At 39.4% G+C, this 27,427-nt stretch overlaps 1 protein-coding gene across 1 annotated transcript in view; it reads left to right on the top strand.

Moving 5' to 3' along the window:
- Positions 1-27,427, top strand: part of LOC110958618 (ephrin type-A receptor 6-like) — a 176,862-nt gene that overhangs the window by 17,291 nt on the left and 132,144 nt on the right. Inside the window, exon 3 of the mRNA XM_022205234.2 lies at positions 22,692-23,355. Coding sequence (XP_022060926.1) covers positions 22,692-23,355 — 664 coding nt within the window. The remainder of the gene's footprint in view (positions 1-22,691; positions 23,356-27,427) is intronic.

Genomic DNA, 27,427 nt, shown 5'->3' with positions numbered 1-27,427 from the left:
ATCTCCTTTTCCATTTTCTATTGCACTTTATATGAACATTTTACTGACTGAGAAGTGATGCAAACTCCCCATTTCCTGTCTTCAGCTGTCTACTCTTGCTTCTTCCTCTTTCGTATTGTATTCCTCCTCTTGTCTTCTTCTTTCTTCGCTGAGTCTCTTGGCCTACTTCACCCTCCCTCCATTAGTACAGCCCTCTCTACTCCCCTGCTCCTCCACCTTCACCTTTGCTGCACATTGATGGCATTGCACTGGAAGGGAAAAATTGTGTGTGTGTGTGTGTTTGCTGTAAGATGAGCTGACAAATCCTGGCAGAATCCTCCTACTCTAAATGCATAGCCAAAAGGAGAAAGAGACAGGCAGCAGGCCAGCAAGAGGTTAATTTGGGAAACCATTTATTTTTGATAAGTAGTTACAAGCAGCAACATGTGAAACAGACACTTGAACCAGTATTTAAGCAGTCAATCATGCATTAGTATACATGGCCAGATAAGTGGAAGTAGCCATGATGGCTTACACCATCATAAGCGCTCCCTTCAATGACAGATCGGTTCTATAATGTTCAAAGAAAGAACTCTTGTACGACTGTCAGACTTTTCATTATGATCCTTCATAATAAGCACTTCTTTATACTTTCCGAACAGAAGCAAGGTTGAGTATAGATTTAGTCAACCTTGTCAAACTTGATGATTTGAAATGTTCATTCCATTTCAAATCATCAGGGACCTTCTTCTCCACCACCTCTGATTCACTTGAAACATTTTTCATCATAAACTCTAGATACGTATAAAATGGTATATGAAATTTTTAGATTGGCATATTAAGTGCCTTCTAAGATGTACTGCTTTGTTTAAAATTGCCCCGCAACCCACTTTCAGCATGTTTTTAGAGACATTGCAGGGGTTTCTTTAGCGACTAGTCGCGATAAAAGCCTGAGATTTCCAGTTTTTTTCACATCATGTCATTGATTCAGCCTCTGGTTTAGAAAATATCACCAGATGACTTCCGCAGTATCAGTTTCTCGTTAATGTGTGCTCATGATGGCTTCATTTGTTCATTTGATTTACCTGTACAGTATTAAATGGCATGATGAGAAGTAAGTCTACATAGTAATTTCCAGGCTTTTATCTTTAATAGTTCTTGAAGTAGCCTATTGTTGTCAGTGGCGGTTTTTCACGGAGGCCAAGGGAAGCCTGGCTTCCCCAAAAAATATGCAAGAAAGAAAAAATATAAATAATCTTCACCACTATGTATTTTATGTTTTATATTTTATATTTTTGTCATTCCTTGTTGTCAAAACACTACATCAGGCATTTCTGCTTTGTGAGGAGCAAAACAGCGCCCCTCTTGTCAAGCTCTTTTTGTGCATTACACTACGTCTCTCATGCCCTCTGCGCTGTCTGTCTTTTCAGAGGCCAGCTTCACCTTGCCTCCCTTAGAGAAAAAAACAGCCCGTATTAGTCAATCAGATTGAAGCAAACCTCATCGCTTAATGGTCGATGCATCATTAAAAAAAAAAAAAACATAAGGGAGGCCAGATCAAATCTGGCTTCTAACCAATCACAAACTGTGATGAACAATACCCACACTAATGCAGCTGTCCTGCCAGGCGCCAGCAAGCCCAAAAGCAAGTATAGCCATCAAGCTAGCCAGAGAATGGATGGTAACAGGGACCTTGAGTTTCTTGTAAAAAATGACTTCACAAAACTTCCTTTTGAAGTTCAACTACAAGTCAAAAGGGACGGTAGGCCAGCTCCAAAGCTCAATCTAACTAAGTGTAGAGCTAATGGAAAAGCTTGCTCTTTTTGTGAAGCTAACTATGCCAGAAACGAGTGGCTAACAGGAAGTGCCAAGCTTAACTGGCTTTTCTGCTGGCCATGTGTCCTATTTGACCGGTCTACCGGCTCCCTGAACAACCCCTGGAGCACTTAACCTCTTTTTTTTCACTGAAATGAATGAGAAGTCGGTAGAATAAAGGTACTGTAACAGTAGGCTGATTTGTTTACATGAAAATAACAGTTAAAACACAGAATCTAATTTGTTGTTCACACTGGCTTCCTCGGTAATTTTGGTCACGGGCCGCCACTGATTGTTGTCCAAAACATAGCCTCCTATTTCAATGTGTAAAAATAGTGCTGTAAGTGTCACAACTGGATTTTCTTTTGGAAATTATTTGATATAACTAAAATATTACATATATCTGTATAAACATCCATACTTTATGCTATTAGAATTCCAGGTAAATCAGAGATTGTTTGAAATAGAATGACTTCTTACTAATTTTAAGCAAAATCTACATTCATGTACGTTCAGTCAGTCAGCTATGAAGGCGCTGCTCATCTTTGGAATTGGCCTGCTGACACACACACACTCACAGCAACATATACACTAACATTTGCATATTGACAGTTCTATCTGCATCTTTCTTTCTCACACAGCACAGACTTGCATGCACAAACAAAAAAGAAAAAAGAAAGACGACACACCAGAGTGCACAAAGAGGTTACACATCTGCACACACACATGCACACATTTCTCATGTGTGCGCCAAAAGAACAGCGAGGTATCCCAGTTAGAGGAAAACCTGCCCAAGGTTACGGTGCTTTATCTCTAGTAGGCTGTTTACTCCTGTCTGTTTCACTTGACTTGCATCAGAAAATATATTACAGTGACAATGACACATCTCTGCTGTATTCCAAACCTGAACCTCAACTCTGCTCTTCTCAGCGCTGAATTTATGTCCAGTGCCAGCAGGCTGATCGCAGGCACAAAAAGACATTATAGCTTGGTCACACCAGACAAACACGGGCCTAACTGAGGCAGGAAGAGGGAATCAAACTGGAATTTGACCAGATTTCTTAGTGTCTGTAGATGCTACATTGTGACCATGATGCTAGTGGCAGTTCCCTTTTTCGGCAAGGATGACATGGATTTGCAGATGTCTGTTTTCTACTTTTATCTTGTATCAAGTCTATTTAAAATGTCTTTTGTGCAAAATATTTCAATGCCTTCAATCCTTGACAAGCTTCATGTACCTAATTCTGCTAAATAACATGTTATCTTTGTAATTTCTCTGACATTTTAGACAACAAAACAGCTCAAATAGGTTTAAGAAATCATCATCCTGTTCCTCATCACTGGAGCAGCTTCAGAAAGTATTACTTGTCCATTTCCTAGACAACATTTTCAGATGTCTTTCTGCTAGACTGACAGAAAATTGTACACTAAAGTGAAGCTAGCTTTTGGAGATAAAAGCAGATTTAAATTCTGTATTTGAAAGCGGTCATTCTTTAGGAAGAGACACTGACTCTTTCTATCAACTGTTGAACATCTTTCTTTGTCTCGCAGATTATGTGTGGTTGATTGAAACAGGATTTTTCTTTGGGGCTGTCTATATAGTCTTGTAATAGCTTTGTGCCTAGCAGAGCAATCGAGGCGCTCCATCAAGCTCTGACACATCCATTTGTCACACTCTCTGTGGTCAGATAGAAAACCAGGGGAAGACGCACACATACACAAGTACACACACGCGCACACACACACACGCACACACACACTGAGATAGAACTCCAGGAACTATATCCCAATCCGTAGTACATATGGTGTTATCATATTTTGATGTCACTGGAAAAAAAATGCATCTTCACCTGTTGTGTCATTTGGAAATGGGCATGCCATGAACTACTGAAAGAGCCATGGAAGAAAACCCAAGCTGACATTTTCAAATGGAAAAAATAATGTTTCAAACAGAGATTGATCAACACTAAGTTGACATTTTATACTCTGTTTGATCGATGAAGTCAATGAAGTGACAAGCTAAAGTAGAAGATGCATTATCAGCGGGAGAGCTACAACACAGCTCTGTGGATCAGGGCATTTGTAAATGTTACAACACTGCACTTACACCAAATTGCTTTCTGTTGTATGAATCCCAGTTGCATTATTTTTGCATATTGATTTTATTTACCGCAGTACATTTCGAAAAATGCAGTCCATAACTATGACCTCAGTCCACCTCCCTGATTGTGTTAAGGAAACTAAACATTAAATTAAATGTAGAATGTGTTACAGATGTTTTCAAAAAAATGTATATCATATGTTGATTAAGGCACTATTCATACTACCGTAATAATATAATGTTAACCACTCATAGCACTAGAACACCACTTTAAACAGAATTGTAGAATTAAGGAAAATGTGCACAAATAGATCCCTAAACACTTGCTGATTTCACAGCTCTGGTTTGTCAGTGCATGAGTCTGTAATAGCATGACTGGGATAGATATCAAATATTCTAAAATCCATAGTATTCTCAATATAATAAGCACTGAGTCCCAAATCTTCTATTACTGACAAACATAACATTATTTGAAGCTGTCAAATAACTTGTGTTCAAGAAATTGACACATCTGAAGCATTTCATTTAATATTTTTGGTGTATTTTGTCAAGTCACATGCACACTATATTTCTAATAATTCTGCTTTGTTTCATTATTTATACTCAAGTTGATATATAGTACCAATCAGACGTCAAAATTCATTATGCAATTCACTTTACTGTGTGCTGATTGTGCCTGCATGGCTCAGAACAAACATTTTCTTATTCAGGAGAGGCATCCTTCTTTGACGTCATTCATAAATAGATACATACGGCATCAGTTTTCACTCTTGGCGATAATAGCCCTCATAATTTGCACTCAAATCCATTTCAGTGGTTTCTATACATATTCAGAAGGTCGGATGGTTTCCAGTGGATTCAAATAATTTCCATCGACATTCACTGTACGCACCCCCTGCAGTGTTATGAATGGTGGGAGATAGAGAGAGATGTGCCTGTTTGTAGGATTGACATAATAGAGCCTGATTCTCTTGCTAGGTGAGAAGAGTTTACATGCCTCTATGTGCAACTGTAGGTGAGGTACATAAAAAAAACCTCCGTCAGCTCAGTAGAAACTTGAATCCTCAGATTGAATCCTTGGCTGATTCTGTTTGAATATAAGTCACCCACCTTCAAAACTCCCTTGATCCCAATTCCAACTGGTTGTGGATGGGTAGGAGTTTGGCTACATGTTGTTAAAAATACTGGTTGGAGAAGATTGAGCTCAACACTGCACTCTGTCACACTTGGCATCAATTTAGTAATCCACGAATGCTGGCAAAGTCCTTGCATGTAGTATTGTCTGCCTCCAAGACATGTGAGTAAAACATGGTTTATGATAAATTACTGGAAGGAAGTCACCAAAATTGTCGGTTTTGATGAAATACGTCAAAAGATCCTCTAATATTCAGCATGAGCCGTCTTTATAATGGTAACTGTAGAATAGGGCTATTTGTCAAATTGTATGCATTTTTAATTTGAAAAGATAGTTCTGAATGCAGTATGTATGTGGGAGAAACTATGCAATAATTCAAAAGTTTGCCATTCATTTATGTGTTTCTCTTTTCTCTTTCGTCAATGAAGTGGAGTTAAAGCTGCAATAGAAGAAAGGCTGGGTCACTTGGCAAAGAATCATCCCCTGGAGCTCAACGGTTTATTCTCTCGGTGGCTTTTATAAGCAGAGAAAGATGCATAGAGACAGAGACACATCTTGTTTTATTCTCAGCTCTCAGGTCTAACTTCAATCCTGATCTGCGATCCTACATGGGCAGGTTGATGAGGGGGGTGTTTGGGGTCAGAGGATGGTTCCTGTTAGAGGGATATGGTTTCATTGGAGATGGATGTTTAGTCTGGCAGGCTCTCTAAAATGCACTTAAGATTTTATACAAATTCTGAGAATGCTGAAAGCCATACCTCACCACATGCTTTCTCTATCTATCTCTTCGCTGCTCCCTTTGTCCTAATTGATCGAGCTGCCCAGACAATCCCGTATAGTCTGCACTTATTTCCAGTCAGGCTTGTTTAAGCCTTACAGACTGGAGTCAGATGGCTTTGCTAAGGGAAGATGTCTCCTACGGTTACGAGAAAGAAGGCAGGCAGGGGAAAGGGAGTGCAACATGCTAAATTAAAAGCCAAGGCAACTATAAAAGCATCTTGGAAGTGTCACAGTAGATATTTGGGCCAACTTTTACTATGATGCCATATCAGATATGTCCAAATAACAGATTTTTTTCACAGTAAGATATTTAAACATTTATTTAAAGGTTATAAACATTCTGCACATTCTAAAATCCCAGCAAGTATATTGCATCTCCACTTTATAAAAACCCATCAGTGTACCCCATACCATTCCTCATACTATTGTCTCATACAGTCCACTATAGGTTTCTATAGATCACTAAATGCACACCTTGCTAAGAGACTCCACAGATAGCCAACAGTTGGTTGTGGGAATTAAGCCTATCACAGTCTGTTGCAGTTCTGTATGAGTCAGCCCTGCGATAAACTGGTCTCTCGCTCAGTGTGTTTGACTGTACAGCCCCCGACAGCTGTTATACATTGAAATCGATACTGGCTTTTTGGTCATTCTATACCAGTCATAAGCAACACATTGTGTTGACCAATAACTGATGTTGGGCCATTAAGCTTGAGCTTGACATAGTGTCACAACACACACAAGTGCACCCATATGGTCTTTACTAGCAAGGCTTTTTATTCAGCGGCTGATTGGTTCGCACCAAATGTCACCTCTATCTGGTTCTATTTTGGTCTTGTTCACCCACTGAGCCACTACAACTTCCTTCCCAAGACACTGTCTTTTCTCTGTGGTATAATTCAAATCTACCCTTAACCTCTTGGCGTAAAAATGTCACACTGCTTTGTATATTATTGCTTATAAATGTAAAGTAGCATTTGTTTTAAGCTATTGTGGACAGTGTGGTGAAGAAGATGGTCATAACTTTTACAACTGCAAAAAGATACAGTTTGGGAAATAATGTAACAAAGTAGGTCCTCAAATTTTTATGTAATTTTTAAGGCAAACAGACAATATTATCACAATCAGCAGATTTCTTAGCTTTTATTCATTTTAGATTTTGGATATAGTTTAAAATCTGTTGGCATTGTCAGCTTAGTAATCTACGTTTGGGAGATTTCATTTAGCCTTAAATTTAATGTGCAGCAATTAAGCTAAGTCCAAATTTCCTGTTCTTATGTTTAAACTCTAATATTTATCCTGAAATATTGCTTGAAAATTGTCTTCAGCTCAATATTTTCCACATCTTTCTTATGAGAGAATACTTGGCCTTCAAGCATACTGCAAAATGCACATTTGCATGATCCTCACACACTGTTACACATAGTTCAGCTTTCTTTACCTCTTGTCTGTTCGGCCTTACTGTCTTTTGACTCTGTTCATCTTCCCCTTCCCCGTCCTCTTGATATCTCTCTCCCCTGTTTTTTTTATTTTTTGTAGCTCTCTCTCCCCCCTCTCCCTCTCTGTCTCTCTGACAGCCTCTTCTTAACAAAGAGCAGCAGACTGTGAAAACAGGCAAGAGGCTTGTTGTGGGTGTGTTTGTCTGTGTTTCATCCAGTATGTCTGCATAGGGAGGATAGTGTAATTAACTAAATAAAACATTGCAATTGAAGTGATATTTATTATGTTCCTCCAGATTGTGCAGGTATTTTATTGCCTCTGTTAAATCATTGCGTCTTATAATAATGCTAAACTCAGGTACACTCCTGAGATATTCATTTTTCAGCGCTTTCATTGGAAATACTTACCCAGTGGGTCCTTAAACAAGGTTTTGTATTAGACTGTGATAAGTTGTAAAAAGCACACAGAGGGGCTGTGTTGATGATTTCAACAGGGAAAAGTCATTTTATATGTAATATGTCGTAGTAATAACAAACATGACTTTCACCCCCACTGTAAATTGTTGCTATGGTTGTTGCTCCTCTTTGACATGAGGATCCCATTTTATTGACTTTGTGGGAAACAACTTTGTTGGTTTCATCACGTCTTTCATCCGTCAGCAGTACTAGATGGCAGCGTAATATTACTGCAGCTCAATCAATACAGTAATGTTTCTGCTACAGAGGTTCCTTGTGTGTCAGACCAATAAAGCAGATTTGAATTTAATTGAATTGGGACTGAAAGAAAGAGATAAGAAAGAATGAGATAGTGGTGACCTTTTCTACAGTTTGAAATGTCAGAGTTGTCTTTATCATTGACTCCAGTGTTTGGCTAAAATTGACACCAGTTAGGCTCCAGCTTTTGACTCATCAGTTTGGAGAGCTGATCTGAAGATATTCTCTGACAAAGACTTGTTTTGAGAAGGTCTGTTAATTAGCCTCAAGGGTACACAGAAATGAAAGCTTCACAGAAGCCTCTTATTTATTTAGGAGTCATAAAAGAAAGCACTGTAGCACTAGCTCCCACTAACATTCTGTAAGATCTCTCTTTAACAGAAGTGAAACTGAACATTGAGTTAATGCTCCAGATAGACAGTATGTGTGTGTGTGTCTGTATGGCAGCCTTTCTCTACCTGGGTGACCTGCTCTTATCTAAGCTGTCTATGGCTGCACCCTGCTACCTCACCCACTGGCAAAGTCTGTGTGTGTGTGTTCGTTGTACCGCTGTGTGCAGCCGTCACTGTGATCTCACATCAGTCAGAGGCTGCTGAGCCACACATTGACATTCCAGACTGCCTGCCTGCCTCTCTGGCAAAAATAGATATGTAAAACGACAAGCTCTTTTCCCCCTGTTTTCCCACGCATAGTTTGTCTGAGCTGGTGGTGGTGGGGGGGGGGGGGGGGGGGGGGGGGGGAAGAAAGGTCTCTGGTCTGTGTCAGCTCAGATGAGAAAGACTCAGTGTGTGTGGAGGGGGGCTGACATATCACCGTTTAGGCAAATGAGATAGAGAAGAGGAGGTTGAAAGGTGACAAGGTTCATACCCTTAGCCAGTGTTGATCCTGCAGATAGGTAGAGTTTTTGCTGGCATGTAAGTTTTGAAGGCTTAAGCTGCAGTTAATAAATTTTATTCTTTGCCATCAATGGAGTATTTTATGTTGGTGATAACTTCTTGTAGTTTTTATGTGCAAAACATCTGAGGGTGGAATTCGGATTTAAGACAACATTTAGTTCCAAATAGGCTTTTGGAATTGTAATTGGATGAAAGACATTACCAGAGTGCTTGATAGTGCTCTTTACCTGACTACTTGAACACTGAAATTGCATTCGCTACAGTTAATTTACCAAAAACACACACTCAACACTCAAATTGAATAACATGTTCTGCTGCTGCAAAGGCACAAGTGATTCTGATTATTTGGATTGTGATATGAGGATTTTTTTTTTTTTTTTTAAAAAGCTGGGAACACAATTACAAAGGCAATATCTGCCCATCACATTATTGTAACCCTGAAGTAGAGCTGACACTGCTAACCTGATCATATCAGAGATCTGTTTGCTCAACTGGGAGGTCAGAGACCAGGTTTAGATACTGAACAACCCCACAAACAGTGGCTTTACTCAAGGACACTTCAGCAGAATGGAGCTTCCTCTGAATCAGGTCTGTCTTTTCTTAAAGGACAGTGTCACCTTTTGACTCTTGACTTCCAAGAACGACGTTTGCCAAAAATACTAATTTGCTTCTTTTCATGAGAAGAAAGGGTAAAGGTAAAGATTTGCACCATTCATGCCAGCCTTGATTGATTCAACACAACAAAAGGAAGAGCGATCTATGGATAGTGCCGCCGCATGATAGATTGGGACCTCCTCCAGAGGCCATAACTGTAAAAGATATTATACTGTACTAAATGACAGAAATGCATTACTGCAACAGCTAGGGCTAAATTAAATATAAGACACCACTAGCATAAGGAGGTGGAAGAGTCAAACATGTTGAATATCCAAGCATGCTGCTTTGCCAGTCTCCTCGCCCTATTTCCATGTAAAGTGACACTGTTATTTTATTATTTATCATTGTAACAGTGACATTTATCATCAGCTACTCCACTGTCTTTTTACGGAAAATATATATATGTGACTTTACAAGGCAAATTTGTTTTGTGTAGATGAGTTGTATTATGTGGGAATCAATAAAAGCGTGATGGATGGCTCTTATCATTGCACTGGGTGGCAGAGTAGTTGTCACACAGCCTCTTCTTCTCTTCTCTCTTTCACTTTCTCTTTTCTCTATTGTCTCAGCTTGCATGCTGGAGGATATTTCAAACGCTGGCATTTCTAATACATATAGGAATGTGAAGCTGCTATCTCCTCTTTCTTCTGCGCCCTCGGTGCCCTAACATAACATTTTGTTGTTTACTTCAAACAAGTGTATACAGGCATACTCTGAAAAGATTGTCCACAGTGACACAGAGGGCAAAAAGTGTAATAACCTAAGCTGTTTTCTTTAAGGAGGGAGCTGCTTTGTTTGCTTTGGTCTGTCTTCTCCTAGATCTGAGTGTTGTGATAGTTTACTCAGTTGGCTGAGCCTATTCTTCTAACTTCAAGAGCTATTGCTTGTGCAGACACTGTTAAAGTGGATCTGTGTGTATTTTTTAAGTTTATATCAAAACTGGGGTTTTCACACTATAGAAATCAAAGATTAGCCCATGTCTAGCCTTTTCTACGTACATTCAGTAAATGTGAAATGATCTCCGCAACTAGAGTTGGTTATAGTGTCAATGTCTCACCAAGAAGGAATCGGTCCAGTGAAGTTGGGGGGGATTTTATTCAACAGTCTGTTAAACCTGCAATCAAATGTGCCTCAGGGGAACAAGCACTTAACAGAATTTTATTAGTCTTGCTCTCACTGGTTGCCATTAATTTTCAGAGGCTTTAACACCATGACCAGAATACTTCCTGGAGGAAACACTTAATCTCTGTCATTTAGGTGTGTTTCATTGACTTTTGAGAATGGGCAAAACACAAAGACACTAACTCTGACCTCCACACATGAGTCCAACATTTTGCCGTCTTCGAAATGTCACATGGTTTGAGCTCTATCTGTATTGCCGTTAGCCGTCTTTGACTTGGCCATGACCAACAGGGTGTCACTTTGTGAGAGCACCATGGGGATGACAGATGGGTGCTCTGGCTCCACCCTGCTGGCTACCCATCCACTGTGATGGATGCAGGAATGAGAGGAGCACAGGGTCTTTGGATTTCATTTGCTCACCGCTGTTCACTTGCTGCTATTGATTTAGGGGTGTGCTGTTGACAGGCAATGGGATACTGTGTGTGTATGTGTGTGTGTGTGAGAGAGTGTTGAAAGAGTAATCTAGGCCTTACTTGATTTTAATTGATTAATGTCTCCCCAAAGAACACAGCCAAACAAACAGATATCTAAGAAGAACCTGATCAAAATGCATCCAGTTTGCAAATTATAAGCAGCATACTCTGGTTGCATTTTTCAGAGCAAGATTCATTATGTTTGAAGGGGAGATTCATCCATTTTTTGTGCATATATGTGGCAGATAAGTCAAATAATATAGCTTGGGGATTGTTGGTAAAGTCTTTACCTTTATATTGGCCATAATAGATGGAGTGAAATGCACAAATGATCCATCTGAAACAACCCATTTGAATTGGATAGCTCTATTTTTGCACTGTCTCCAGATTCTCCCCCCGTCCCTCCCAAAAAATGCCAAATTTACTCGATACAAGTTGTCATCAGTATTACAGTTTGATTTTAGTACAAAGATCGGCAAGATTAAAAGAAGACAGTAGTTTTGAGAAAGGCCAAAATCTGCAGAATTTACTTGCTATTTTTTCCTACAAACATCTATTTTTAAACTGGATAAGAAGAACGCAGAAGAAATCTACCTGTCAGCTTATCAGCAATTGTACGTTCTTTTTTTGTCATGTCTGACAAAAAACCCCCCACTAATAATACATTCGTAACTTTAGTTTCATTAGAGATGTGTCGAGGAATTGATCATTTTGGAAAATGATTATACAAACTGGTCTGTAAAAGAAGGTCATAACTGTTTTGTTTGGGTTTTTTTTTTGCTTTTGTTTTGGCAAAAACATTCACATTAGCATAGATTATGATCGTGGGTTGCCTAAAACAACAGAAAACAACAGATAAAATGACATCAAAGTAATATTTGCTGTATATGCCTATATGTGCAGTACAAGTTGCATCTTTTCTCTTTTGTTCCCTTCTGCCAGTTTACTGGGGGAGGGCAGATTAATCAGAGACAGATTCTGACTGCTACATTGCTTTTACAAGTCTTGCTGTGGCTTGTGTGCTGTGTTTTGTGCTACCTTTGCAAGCTTCTGCAGTTTCAGGGTCCAGCTTTCCTCCATATCAAATACAAAAAAAAGACAATTGTGGTCAAATCTTCAAGGCAACGTCTTCTAGCTGTATGAATGGATGCATGTAAAATCTGTGAACGTCACAGAATAAGAACTTGATACCCATTTACCCAAGAATATGCAGGTATGTGAAAGGGTGGAGCTTTACCCAAATCATGATCTTTAACTAAACCTGTCCAAGTAGATTAGTTTAACTAAATAGTGAGTGATGAAAAACTTGAATAATGAACAAACTTGTCTAAAAATAATGTTGTTTCTGCAAACCCTCATATTTGATGTTAGAACCTGCTGCAAATATACATTCTTAGTAGATATGTGTTGCATTGTGGATTATGGAAGGAGTCCAGCTGACCCTTCTCCTCCAGCAGTGCATCGTATCCACACTTCAGGTGTTGCTGTTGTAATCAAGGACGATGTCTGCTTTTCTGCCTTTCTGAGCACTGATCTCTACAACCTAGTGAAATTTACTCATGGGAATGAAATTCTTGTTCTTCATTGGCATGTGTGAGACAACCATGGTGCTTGGAGGTGAAAGCAAACTTGGAAGGAAAAAACCTCCTTCCCCTGTGTTGCAATTAGAGTAGATGGGAGGTTTGCTGTTGCAACTTGTCCAACACTCACAGAAAGCAGTGTTATTCCATCTCGTACTTTAATAATACCATAGAGCTTTATGTAATTTAATATCACGAACAAGTGCTGAAGCAATAATCATCATAAACCACACTTTTCCAACAATTATATGTTGCATTTGCTATTCCTGTATAATATAGTATAACATAATAGTTGTACTTGGGCAAACTGATGTGTTGGTCCAACCTTTACACAAAAAAGAGACATTAACAAGGAATGAAAGATGATCACAGCCATCGTGGTGCAAACTAAACATTGTCATTATTGATTATGTAGACATGATAAATATTTCCACCACGAGGCTGTCATACGGAAAATATTGTCTCTTTCATTTATCCAAGGTGTCAATATAAAAGATTTTCTGACATGTTCAGTATTGTTATGCAGCTTTTTATTCAGAGTCAAGTCGTGCCAATATTACGCCCTTAGTAATTTAACTGGGTATCCTAAAGTACACAGTGAAAATCCATTTCCATAATTCTCCAATCAAAGTATTGATTTTCGTGTTGACACTCAGTTAAACACAGTGACTCGACCGAGGTTGCCAGATATCGACGGAATTCCCCAACTTAAGCCACACTTGTCTTTAATGAGCCCTCTGCAGACCGACTTGTGATGCACAAACACACACACTTTTCTGATCTTTCACGCACAAGGACATTTGGTTTGAATATTGAGGGAGTGCAGGTGGTCATTTAAATATCATTTCAGTTTAGCTGGTTCTTCAGAAAAATAGCTTTTTTTTCTCCACTTTTCTGTGAAAATTGGGAAACTGGTGGATATCATGCAAGCGTAATCGAGTCAGTAAGCGAGTGAGTGAGTGACTCTTTGGTGTTAATGAGGTACTTTGAGTGTAAAAATGCTCATAGTCTGAGACAAAATCTTGTTAAATCGAGGTGTGATGGGGGGTAACTTTATTCACTTGTCTTATAGTCATAAGTTTCAGAATATCATCAATATTCATAAGCAATGAATATTCAGGACAGAACAGACTCCATTCTCATTCACACCTTTTTTCTTTGCCTTTTTTTTTACTAAGTTTTTGTTGTTTTACTTTCTTCTCATTGTTCTTTTCTCATAACGTCAAAGAGCTGGCGTGAAGCTCCCTGGTGAACAAAGACTCTTCATCCATCTCCTTAATAACTATTATTGTCGTGTGTGTGTGTGTGTGTGTGTGTGTGTGTGGGAGGGAGGTGGAGGTGGTGTTTTTTCATCCATCACAGAGGGACGCTCAGGATTAAATAAAAATCTCTCAATCTGGGTGTCAGTGGCAACGCTCACGCACACACCTGCACAGCAAAGCACATGAGAGACAAAGTGTATGGGGAGGACAGAGATAGAAAGTCCATCAGGTAGATAGAGTAAGACAAACAGATGATAGACATGGGGGAAAAAGGGGAGAGTGAGAGAAATGATGATAGGGAGAAAGAGAAATGAAGAAGCAGGAACAGGAGAATAGTAAAACAAGAAGAGGGGAGACAGACAGGCTTTAGACATTTCAATTTTTAAAAAAAATGTTAATTCTGTTTAAGTATTTGCTGACATTTGATGTTAGTGTTGGAGAAAAGACGCTAGTAGGTGTCAAGAAATAATATGCACCATAAAATAATAAGGTCTTGTCTGGTGCAGTATATATGTGCAGCACGTAAACATTTGGGTGGAGACTGGAAAAGAAACACAAAAAGACAAACAGAAGAATCGGTAGAAGAAATGACTGAAATATATATAGCCTCCTGAGATTGTATTTTGTCCATTTTTTCCCCTTTCACTTCACATCTCTATCTTGGCTTTAATTCAGAGCGGACTACCAGGGGAAACACACCTGCTCCCATCACAGTGCAGTGTGTAACCAGCACAATCTAGTCCTGCTCTGTGTAAAGTATGTGTGAGGCAACAGGGCATTTTATTATAAAATTTTAAATATTTTGTGGCCCAGATTGACACCTGTGACTTAACTGCATTCTGTGAAATATTAATATTCAGTTGTGGTCTAATAGGACATTTCAATTCTTTCCTAAAATTGAAACTTTACCACATGATAAGAAGTTGCACAAGTTATGCAAAAAAAAAATGGCTGCCATATTTTGCAAAAATCCTTAAATTTGCTCATTGTCATACTTTGGACTGTTACCTAATTAAAATACATACTACGATGCAACCGTGTTGTTCAGCGTTTGTCCTTGACGCCGAGTCAGTGCGTGACTGTTTTTTGCTGCTGAATCCAGTCGTGTGTGTGTATTAGTCAGTTTGGGAATTTTGTTTATGCTACACATGCATAGACACTGTCTCGTGGTATTTATTTACCAGCTGCTAGTTTTATCTCCAGCGACCATTTACTCCCACTACTCAGTTTGTTTGCACAGACAAAATGTGCAGTAGCCTTGTTAACCACACACAATAATGTCTCCTTACTGCCTTTCTGTCTGTTACACTGCCTAGTATGCTGAGAACAGATTGTGAATATATGATCAGGAAAGAAAATCCAAATTAAAGAATGACACAAGTAGCTTTTCTCTCCTGTTGTTTCACACTCCCACAAAAGTAATTCTGTCCCAACCCAGTCCCTGGCTAACAGTGCCACCTGCTTTACAAATTTCTCTCAGCGGGTCATTGATGCATTCGATAACTTCTTGTTAAGCAGCGTACAGAGTTTTAACACCATCACTCTCAGCTCTCAGGAACTTGTTTAATACTTCAGACTCTCACAAAAGCTCCGTCAGTTTGATACATGGATCGTTGTTTTTTGCTCCGTCACACCGCTGTCTTCCCCAAACCTGACTGCGACTCCACTGTTGGCATTAGTCAGTGTAATTGATGATGCTGAAAATGCATCAACATCAATATTTGTAACTAATGCACGTTTTCTTTTTAACTTAAACCTCACAACAAAAGTTTTTCTTCTTAAGTAGTGATTGCATTGCAATGTCAGTGGCTTTTGACTCCGGTTATTAGTCAGATGAAATAAGCACTAAAGCTTTAGACGTTAGTAGCAGCAGAAAAGACTGATTTGGCTCAATCCGGAAGTTTCTAAATCTTTCTAAATCATCAGAGTATCTACAGGACAAAGAGGTGGTTTTTGTGAGTGGGTTTTGCTGACAGACTACAGCAGCACAGCACAATGCATTAGTACATGAAGAGAAAACACCCAGGCCCTATTTAATATGTTTGCTTATCTCCTGCTCTCTGTGCTCACATATACTGCATTTTAATACATTTGATTTCCCAATGAAGCTGGTCTCATTTATATATTTTTCTGCTTCCGCTGTCAGACAATGGAATGATTGTGAAATAACAACAGAAACGCAGCCCATTAAGACTAAATGTCAACCAGCTGTCATTTCCAAGCTGCTGTTTCATTTCTATTTTCCAAAACTAGAAGCTACAAAGTCAGAGAACAGTTACACAATGAGGGAAACAAGGAGCTGCTTTAGCTGATCTCTGCTTGTATAATATCCTTGTTCATGTTGCACTTTGCTCAATATACGGACGTAACCTTTTCACTCAAATAGAAACTTTGATTTCTCTTTGAATTGCAGCATCATTGCATGTTGGAGTTTCCAGTTTAACCCAAATCAGAAGCTACAACCAAGTTTTGCACTTTAAGATGTAAACTACTTCATGCTGTGCTGCATTTATAAAGCGCCACACACTTTCTAACTTTTGGAGAGGAATTAGTCATTTAGATTAATCAACTAATTGGTGAAATAGTTGATAAATTAATTAATAGAAAAATATCTGTTAGGGACACCCCTAGTCGGTTGGACCCCCCCAGTCACCCCGGGTGGCTGCACCCAAACAGGCAACAGGAAACTAGAGTAGACAGGGAAGAATAAAAAAAAATTAAAACAGTCAACATATCAATTAGCATTATGGTTAGAATAACTAAACTGTAATTTATTCATATCTTCATAGATTGTTTTGCATATCAAATGTCTAGTCTGATCCCACTGACTTTTTGTGAATATGAGCCTCTAATCCAAATGAAAGAGTGTTCGGTAGATTGTACACACAGCAGCTGCATGTTTCAGTTACATGTCAAATAGACTTGCTAATAATTGTTTTTTGGAAAATTGTAACTATGTCACCCAAATCCGCAAAAGAAAGTCATGTCTCACTGTGATCACAGATCTGCTGCTAGTTTTAATGTATACGTTTCAAAGCCTCATTCTTTAACCTGCTGCTCTGCCAGTAGTATAATTATTAATCCTTTCCAAGTGGGTCATAACACACTGTCATTCACTCAGAGGGACATTTGACTTTTAAATTGTGTTTAATTCTTTTTCTTTACAGCCTCAGACCCAAACCAAGTGGTGGGAATGTTTAGGATCGTTAAATGTTTAATTTCAATTGAAGATGAGCCGAGTGGGTTATGACACTATACAGATCTCAAAAGGGCTCTGTGTTTCACAGTGTTAATAAAAGAAGCTCACCCCTGGGCAAGTAGCCTGTAAAATGACTGGCTCTCTTGCATGCGTGAGAGACATGGACCATAAAGGCCTTGGTTTCCAGCTGCAATCAATCAGCTACATTTTCTGACCATTTTTCAATTATGCATGTTAAGGCTGGATGGCGAGGTAGTGAGGTGTCCAGGCAAAGCTTTGCTTAAAGTTTTTCACTTTGAAAAAGATATGAGTCCACACTGAGATTACAAATCAGCAGCACTCACACCAGAAAATGGACTAATTGGATTGCAGTGGGTAAGCGGACAGCAGACCTTGGCCTAAAGCTGTGATGCTGTCCCCAAAAGTTTCTTTTATTTTGAAGTCAAGTGAGAGAAGTTGCATTTTATTGCTTTTCTTGCAAGTCAATGTAAGAAAAGCTGGATTCTCAGCTTTGTAAATGCAAAGCTGGAGTCAGTTGTTTGAAAGTGCTACTTGACATTATCAGCAAGCTGACAAGATGTAAAAGTTCTAGGGACCTGTAGATCAGCTGTGAATGGTGTTTAGTCGGTGGTTCAAGCAGCTATGTGTTGCTATCACAGCGGATTGTTTTACCCCTTTGAGACAAATCAATCTGATTGTGCTGCTTCAGTCTCTTTGTCACTGGACACGCTGATTTATCTACTCTGGCATTTAAGCTCATTTAATTGCCTCCGAACTTTAGTAATTCTCTTGTATCCTCTGATGAAAACACATTCTTGAGCCCAGCTCTCCACACATTCTTAACATTCTTTATTTTTCTCTCCTCTCTCTGATTTCTGCTTTATTTCTTTCCTCTTTCTCATGTCTCTCATTCAATATATGCTATGAAAGAATCCAGTCTAATAGGAGGAATGCACTTTATTTTATGCCAGGATTTTAGCTGTGGCTTTCAATCCCTTCAGAGCAGACAAAAAGCCTTGATGCACAGTAAAAACGTCCTGGGCAGAGAGACTGAGGGCTATGTCTGACCTTGTGCTCTGTGTGCGTGCGCAAGCGTATGTAAAGACTTTAGTTCTCATCTCTAGTGGTCCTCGGAGTCATACAATTAGATACATAAACACTGGAGTTGCTCATTATGTTAACAGCCGCTACTCCATTCAGGGTTCGGTGGTTTCCTCAGCTGCCCTTTAGCAAATGTCACCAAACAAGTTTAAGTTAAGCACTTAACAGCACTGATCAGTTAACATCACTTCAGTTATTGTCCTAGTCTTCAGCACATTGTCCTATATTGCAAAGAGCCTCATGATATGTTTTGTTCTTAGTGGAAGAAGAACAATATTGATCTGACAAGTGTCATTTTGTCTTTGTGATGAAGTTTGAAACCTCCACACTGCCTCTTCTCTGGCACTGTGGTTGAATTCTAACTCCAGGTTAAAGCCATCTGGATAATTTCCAGAAAATTGTATTTATTTTCACTGTCACATTGCAGTAACATGGCTCTACATGTACTGCAATAAGAAAACCTATATTTTCTATTAATTAAGAAGGATTTACTTATACTAAAGCACTACATAGAATAGGTGAGTAACTTTTTCATTCATTGTTGCAATCGTTTGGACTAACATGTCCATTGTTGTTGTTGTTGTATGTTAATTGTGCTCCATACTCTGTTTATGAGTGGAGGTGTGAGCGTTAAAAAGTTTGGAAATAAGGCACATTGGATATCCTTTATAATTTTGAAGGTTGCAGATAAACACAATTCCCAGATTAGGGTTTTCAAATGAGGAAAGAGTGAGGACTGGACTCTTCAAGTTAAAGTTAAATTTTTTTAGACGCTTTAGTTTGTTTATTTTCAATTAATTATTTTCTTCATTTTATGAAACCCCCCTACGCTTCACTTAGTTCTTTTTTTCAAACCCCCGGATACATTTCAGGCACAGAAATGTTCCTTGTTTAAGCCCCCAGTTACACAATCCACCTAACCTTTATTATCGCCTCACTTTGTCAGCACCTTCAACAAAGACATGCTTCTACTTGTTTCCATACATTTTCATGACGACCTTTTTCAATTCCCAAGTCTGTAATGTGGGAATGTCAAACACTTTTCTTTCAAAACTAAGACACAGTGTTTTCCTGTATTATATCTGTTTCTTTAGTAACTCTCCTCAGCTGGAGCACAGTACCATTGTTAAAAGAAAGCGTTTGAGCTGAAGTGTGCTGATGCATTTTTCTTCTCACAAACACCTCTGCAGGTCAACAGCTGACTAAGTGGTCAAATCAGATTGGAAAGGCCCGAAGGGTGGATTGAATCAGCACGTTTAAGCACCAGAGCAAGTTCCATGGCCTGAGCAAGCTGAGCATTGGTGTATTGAATATAAGTCACATCGAAAGCAAACAAACAAAAAATGAAAAAGAAAAAAAATTGTATTTACTTAGAATCTAAAGATTGAAGTTCAAAAAGATAACTGTGTTGGAGGTGAGTAATTACAGGTCATGGACTTAATGTTGAACAGTTTCAGGTCAGATAAGTATAAAAGTACATAAGTACTTCTGTAAGATGGTCGTGGGCTTAAGTTGCTGAGGGTCCATTAAAGTGACTTCAGTACCCTGAACCATTCTAATCTTTCAGTAATGCTCATATGAAAAAGAAGTGTGACTACATCCAATCCTAATATCAATGATGATGTCTTGAAGCACTAGTTGTTGCACAGGGGTGATACATCCTTTCCCTTTCCTGTCTACCTGGTAGGTGATTTTTGTCACCCTTCAAAAGCACCTGGCTCATTTTTTCGTCTTGTTTCTCGTCTTTGTGGCAAATTAAGCTAACAAGCTCCTGGCAGGAGCTTCATATTTACCAGAGAGAGAAAGAGAAGTTTGAATCTTCTGATCTAACTCTGGCCAAAAAGAAAGCAGATTTCCCAAAATGTTAAATTATTTACATGGAAATTTGCAACAATGCAAAATGCTGCTGACCTGAAAAAGGATGTCCAATCAGAGGCAGCGGCTGAGCATGCACTGGCACCTTGGACTTTAGGCCAACTTACACAACTACAGGTCAAGCACCTTAGAGGGATATGCACATACTTGTAGAACTGCAGCTATCTTTATGTAACCTAAATGTTTAGGTAAATTTAATTGTTCTGTCAACAAATAAAATAACATAATTTGGAACAACCGTTACAGATTTTTCATTTAAATAACTGAGGTTTACATTTCAAAAACAAAAACAAAAAAATCCCTCTCTTTGTGTGCCTCTATGTGGTAGTCATGGCTATGTAAGTGAATGATAAAAGTAAGTCACACAAAAACTTCCTTTTTAGCGATTTTACACACAGTGAAACACTGAGATATCAGTTTCTGTCACACCTAAGTGGGAGTAGACTAATGGCTGGCCACTACTCTAAAAAATGATCTGGCTCTGTCACTGTATCTCATTAAAGCAATTTTTTGGTGACAAATGACATTTCAATTCATATATTTATTACACATTTCTAGTAATATTAATGTGGAAAGCCAGATGTAATAGAAATACAATCTTGTATTTTTCCCTTCATTGCTGTGGTGTGAACAGAGCTATTTGTCTCATGGTGATATTATTTTTATTATTTCTGCTTTAAACATTACACAGTGGTATATTTTACAAAAAAAAAGCCTTTACCCAACGGAATTGATTGTGCACCTGTGATGGGCAGCAACACATCTAATCAAAATCAATTTGTTTGACTGTAATGCTACAATTATACCTTGAGGGAAGAGGAGATTAAAGCCTGTAGTCTTTGGGTGATTGAATTAGAACATGTTATTAAAAAGGATAATGAGTATGTGAAAGCAAACATTAGGCTTTGATTACTACTCTCATCAAGAGGTAATATTTAGCTAAGTGAAAAACAGCTTATTAAATGTGCGCGCTTATCAGGCAAATAGTATTGGTAAATTAACCAGCAGCTCTATCACAAGTCTCTGGATTGTGTTTGCCTATAAACGAGTTGTTTTCCAGCCATTAATTAGAATGGGGGTCTCTCCTCCCAGGCCTGACAATGTGAAGCCTGTGTATGTGTGATGTGGTCCGTTTGCTGTTAAATACAGAATGAGAGTAATGTGAATGTGTTAATTGGTAATTAATAGTTTAACACGTGGACTTTGTCACCTCACTTCACAGTGCATGTGTCATACTTCACTGTGAAAATAGTGTTGATTATAGTGTTTGGCTCACATGAGCAGACAGGTGTGCAGTGTGCATTCTAAAAGTAAGCAGGGTTTCATCATGCATATTGCAGTGTCTGGATTTGGCCTTTTGATGTCTGAAATGTATGTATTTATGCCAATGTTTCCTATATGTTGTGCTTTACCATAAGTCCATTGAGTTGGGAAAAAAAATGCTCTGTGTTTTATATACTCTATTACAGAAAGTTTCATCTCAAGTAGAATGCATGTGAACGCATAGCAGGGGTAGCAGAAGTAGCAAAAGCTGGAAAATATACCCCAGCCACATACAACACACCCTGCAAGCAAAATGCTCTGAATATCAGCTTAAATATAAAGCAGCTCTGCAGCTTGTGGGGGCTCAGATGCTGCATTGTAGGCAAAGTGATTTGAGAGCCCTTTTTCCCAGGCAGGTAATTTCATTCTTGGAGGTCGATGTTGGGTGATTTTGGGGTCGCCCATGTAGCCAGTCCCCACTCTAATAAAACCAGAGAATGGCACAGGATCAGGAGGCTAAAAACCCCCATTAACTCCTTTCCCATCAACATGGGGACAGGTAACCTAATGACCCTGCAAAGCCGCCTTGCTCCCTGATCATGTGACCTGAGACTTGCAGAGCTGATGACTAGGCAGCAGCAGTCAGGCATCACTCAAAGAGAAAACCTGCCTCTTGACCTAAAGGAATAAGAGGAAAACAGATTGTTGGTTTGGTAATGATGTTTTTTCTTGACACAAGCAAGGCCTGGAGGGGTAGAAATTGACCTTTGGTTACATATATATCAAGATATTTCAAGGTGAGATTATAAATATGTATATTCTGTGACTAGTCCCCAGAGGATGAACCATAATGTTTATGATGACATTCTGACCCTTCCAGTTGAGATATTATCGGGCAGAATTTCCAGTTATGCACAAGAAATATCAAACTCACTCTCTAACACATTTATTTTCCTCAGAGGACACTTTTTTCCCCTCTATTTAGGACTTTCACTGAGCTTTTTCCTACTGATTTTTCTGGCTAACCACACAGAAGGCATAATAGGCAGACACAGGCAGATTTTCAAATTGAATTCATGCTCTGAATAGGATGAAACTTCGGGATTTAAATGACCCCATGGTGTTCCTTTGCTGCATTAACATTTTAAGCCATAACTATCAGGATGTTGTTCATTCTGTCCATCACTCTTATATTGAATACTGTCACCTTACAGGGCTGCTAGTGGGGCTTTAGACTTCTGCTCTTATCGTTTAATTAATTTCTTTGCCTCTCCCTCTTACTCTGTGATTTCTTCTTTAGTGGGACGCCATCACAGAGATGGACGAGCACAACCGACCCATCCATACGTTCCAGGTCTGCAATGTGATGGAGCCCAACCAGAACAACTGGCTTCGCTCCAACTGGATCTCTCGGCAGGCAGCCCAAAAGATCTATGTGGAGCTTCGCTTCACTTTGCGCGACTGCAACTCCATCCCCTGGGTGTCTGGCACCTGCAAGGAAACCTTCAACCTCTTCTACCATGAGACGGATGAGGCACATGGTGTCAAATTCAAGCCGGCGCAGTACACCAAGATTGACACCATCGCTGCCGACGAGAGCTTCACCCAGATGGATCTCGGAGATCGCATCCTCAAGCTCAACACGGAGGTGCGTGAGGTGGGACCCATGACCAGGAAGGGCTTTTATCTGGCGTTCCAGGACATTGGTGCCTGCATTGCGTTAGTTTCGGTGAGAGTTTACTATAAGAAATGTCCGTTCACGCTGAGGAACCTGGCCTCATTTCCGGACACGGTGCCTCGTGTGGACTCTTCCTCATTGGTGGAGGTGAGGGGGGCGTGTATCGACCATGCAGAAGAAAGAGACACGCCCAAACTCTTCTGTGGGGCTGATGGGGACTGGTTGGTTCCTCTGGGAAGATGTGTCTGCAGCGTGGGATATGAGGAGATCGATGGGTCATGTGTTGGTGAGTTTTCCAAACTTCCTGATATTTACTTTACTTTTTATTGTCTGAAACCCATTACCCATAAACCTTGCGGAAATTCTACATACAGTCTTCCAAATCTCGAAAAAAAAAAGAGCAACATTTATTGGTGAAGCTGGTCCTGGCTGTACTGTTTTTAAGGTATTACTGTGTTATTGTTGCGGTGTTTTCAGCATTGGTTGCTCCTGGCAGCCTTTCTCAAGTTAACACATTTGTGCACATCAATCAGCTGTAATTTGTCATTACAATGAATTCATCATTTCCTAAATTTCCCACTTGTTGCTCAAGTGGTCAGGATGTTGCCAAAACCTCAGAATTCACCTAAAAACAAAGGTGAGTGGTATTTTCATTTTGCATTGACCACTTGACGGTAGGTCTTCCTTTTTTGTAATTTACAACCTGAAACTAAGGGAAACATTATTTTCTTGAACTATTTGCTGTGTGAAAGCTGAGGTATATTGCACTGTCAAGCAGGAAGAAAATCTGCTACTGTGAACATGCACTATATCTTCGCTTTCCCTCATATGCCTCCCTTGCTTGTACATCATGTACAGTATATATTTCCTCTTTATCTCATTCACAATCTATTGCTTGCTTCATTTATTCAAATAATCTCTCATCAACATGGCAAGGCTTTCAGTATGATACATCAACCCTGGCCAGAAAGTCAATTTCTTATTTGGTCTATATGACACACGTATTGATGCATCCACCAGTCAAATAGATAAGTGATATGGATAGATGAAGTGGCTGATATAATATCCGCAGGACTATTTTTTCCATCTACTTCATGCATTTTAACAATGCATGTAATAACTAGAAAAAAATACATAACCTTTATCATTCTGTTGTGACGGTCCATCTGTCTACAAGCCCTGGAAGTCCAGGTATACTCAGTCTTTCTGCTGCAGTTCCGTTCTTCAGAGATTTACAAAATAATGTAGTTTTTTTTTTTCCACAATTTCATCTCCCGTCTTCATTCCCCCTCATCACTCATCATTTGCCTTCCCTCCCTCCATTATTACTAGCTGCTAACTCTCTGGAGATTAAGATGTGATAATGTGAGAGGTTTCGCGTGTTTAGGATTGCTAATGTGGCATCACAGAGCTTCCCTGATGCTGCGCTCATGTATGTACATCTGTGTGCACAAATGCATGTAATATGGAGCTCAGAATGTCTTTTTCTACATCTGTCAATCAGTGGAATAACTTCTCATTTTTTTTCTATCAAATTCATTCTTTCCCATTAATTGTATCGTCCTTTTTTCACGCACTTTACGCAGCTGTCTTTTTTGGCCTTTTGGCTACTGCAGGAATAACAAAGAGAATATTTTTGCGAGGCTAAGATAAACCTCGTAGTGACTCTGGTTAGAGTCTATGCAAGATAGTAACCAGACTTTATGTGATAACACAAATAGTACACAATGTTATCAAGATGTAGAAGGAAGCCGAATGGTTGCTTCTGTTTAAATTCTCCCAAACTGTTCAGAGGACAAAAGTATTTTTGTGCATCTCTGGAGGGAATTTCCGTCCATCTTTCCTTATAATTTAAGAGCTGACAATGATGATGTTGTTGTGTTTACCCTTCTAATATGTGATGTGTAGCATTTGGAACACAAAACAGTAAACTTTAGTAGTGTGAAACATAGTACTATATCTGCAATATTTAAGCTGAACCATGCATCAGAGCTTCTCTAGACAATTCTAAAGGATCAAGTGCTGTTGTCACACGTTTATGTTTAATTATATTAAGTGTACATCTCAGTGATATATATATATATATATGTGGAGAAATGACTGTGTGTGTGTGGAGGTATGTTGCGTATATCAGTAGTCTACCACCCGTGGTCCCAGGGGCTACCTCGGTGTGACAGATTACCTCAGCTGACTTGGTAGCAGTTTGATCCTCAGCTCTCTGATATGAGCTTTGGGTTATCGCTGGCAGCACCACTCACTGGGAGGGCTACCTGCAAGATGGTTCAATGCAACTTCTTTTTAAACCAAGTAAAGGACCTATGTCAGGATATATTTGTAAACTAAAAGGTGTCTAATGCACTTACTGTGAAGGGTTTGGTACTGTATTTAAATACACACTATTCACTGACTGAATACAGGCATCTATCCTGATATATAGATAAAGAGAACAATAAAGTATTGCGAGTCACTTATTTTAACACTGACAATTGCTTTAAATCCAAGAAAAACACTAAGACATAAATATCCTAGCTGATGGATATCAACCAAAACTTTGTTCATCCAACTTTATGACATTTGCTAGAACTAGATTAAAAAAAACAAACGCATCTGGATACCCTTGGTTAGTCTTTACCAAACTGAACTAGATGTGCAGTAGATGGAAGTACTGGCTCAAATTGGATGGCAAAGTGCATTTTGCTCTCCTCCAGGAATGATCCATCGATCCTACATCACCACACACTGCAGCTTTGCTTAGTGTTGGTTTGAAAAATGATTTCAGGACTGGTTTTCTCCCACCATCCAGACCCAGATGTCCTTGTGCTGTTGATTACGATTCATCTTGTGACACAGGTCGACATGGCTTCCCAGCTGCACTTGCAGCTGCATCGCAATCAACAGGCCAGGGGTGAAACTGCTGCTGTGATTAGAGGCTGACTTTTACAAAATGGGTCCTTCTTCGTGTCTGTTCCGTTTAATGTATTTTCTGTATTCGTATGCATTAATTGTGTGACAGAACAAGTTTAGTAAATGTAGATAAATTCGCTCATGAAGACTTTGGGAGAAACAGATGGCAAAGTCAATTTGCTATTGAGACAGTTTGAGACGGATTTGCAGGCTTATTCTTTATCCCAGAGATAAGGGCATGATGTGGTGCATCCCTGCTGTCTGCCCTGTGTCGTTCAGCTGTGCTGCATGCATTATGGACCTGCAAATGAGGGTTTGGAGACATAGCACCATAAAACCAAAAGGGTGTTTTCAGAAACTTGTCATAAGATTTGAAATGTACAGTATACTGTCAAAGTACTGCATGTAGCATTTAAACAGCAAGAAGTGTTGCAGTACTTACCTGTTTAATTTAAAGATTTTTGCTGTGTCCAAAACCAGTTTGGTCACATCATATCCATCAAACAGGTCAGAGGTTAAGGTTACAACACCCACAGCTCAGTTACCCATCAGCGTCCGTATTGGCCCAACAGACTACAATATTTTAAAATCACTTCCTTCTTTTCTTTCTGCTCCTCCACCATTCGCTCTCTCAGAAGCAGATTTCACAGTTGGGTTAAGTTTAGCCCTTTGGGCAATGTGATGGCATTTTACTGCAATGTCAGCCCTGAAATGCAGCTCCTGTTCATTGTTCCAGGGATCAAACAGGCTTCGTTATTAAAAACCTCTGCACAAAGTACCGCTGGAGCACCTTGGGCACTGAAGGAGAAGACTAAGGTGGCGGTCTAAGCCAATGCTTCAGTCCTTAGTTTACAACTAACTGGCTTTTTAAATGCTACGGCTGCTTGACTCGGATGCAGAAATGATAAGTTTGAATGAGCTGTGATTTTAGTGTAATACTATTGTTGATAATTTATGTGTTGACTGTAATTGGGGTGACTGTGGGTCAGGTGGTAGAGTGGGTCGTCCAATGATCGAAGGGTCGGCTGTTCGATTCCCGGTCTCGTCTAGTCATGTGCTGTTGTGTCCTTGGACAAGACACTTTACCCGCCTTGCCTCCAGTGCTGCTCTCACACTGGTATATAAATGCGTGTGAATGTTGGTGGTGGTCGGAGGGGCCGTAGGCGCGGATTGACAGCCATGCTTCCGTCAGTCTGCCCCAGGGCAGCTGTGGCTACAAATGTAGCTTACCACCACCACAGTGAGAATGTGTGAGTGAATGAATAATGAATCCATTGTGAAGCGCTTTGAGTGCCTTAAAAAGTGCTATATAAATCTAATCCATTATTATTATTAAATCACACTGGTTAATGCCTAGATTTATTGTAATGCTTGTAAAAAAAAAGAACAAATTATTTCTTTTTCCATCCTAAAGTATTTAAACTGAGATTAAAAGGTGAGTAGTGAAGTATTTT

Source organism: Acanthochromis polyacanthus, chromosome 14 (assembly GCF_021347895.1).
Source record: "Acanthochromis polyacanthus isolate Apoly-LR-REF ecotype Palm Island chromosome 14, KAUST_Apoly_ChrSc, whole genome shotgun sequence".
Lineage (NCBI taxonomy): Eukaryota > Metazoa > Chordata > Actinopteri > Pomacentridae > Acanthochromis > Acanthochromis polyacanthus.
The sequence above is the reverse complement of the archived record's forward strand: the minus strand, read 5'-3'. Positions and strand labels throughout refer to the sequence as shown.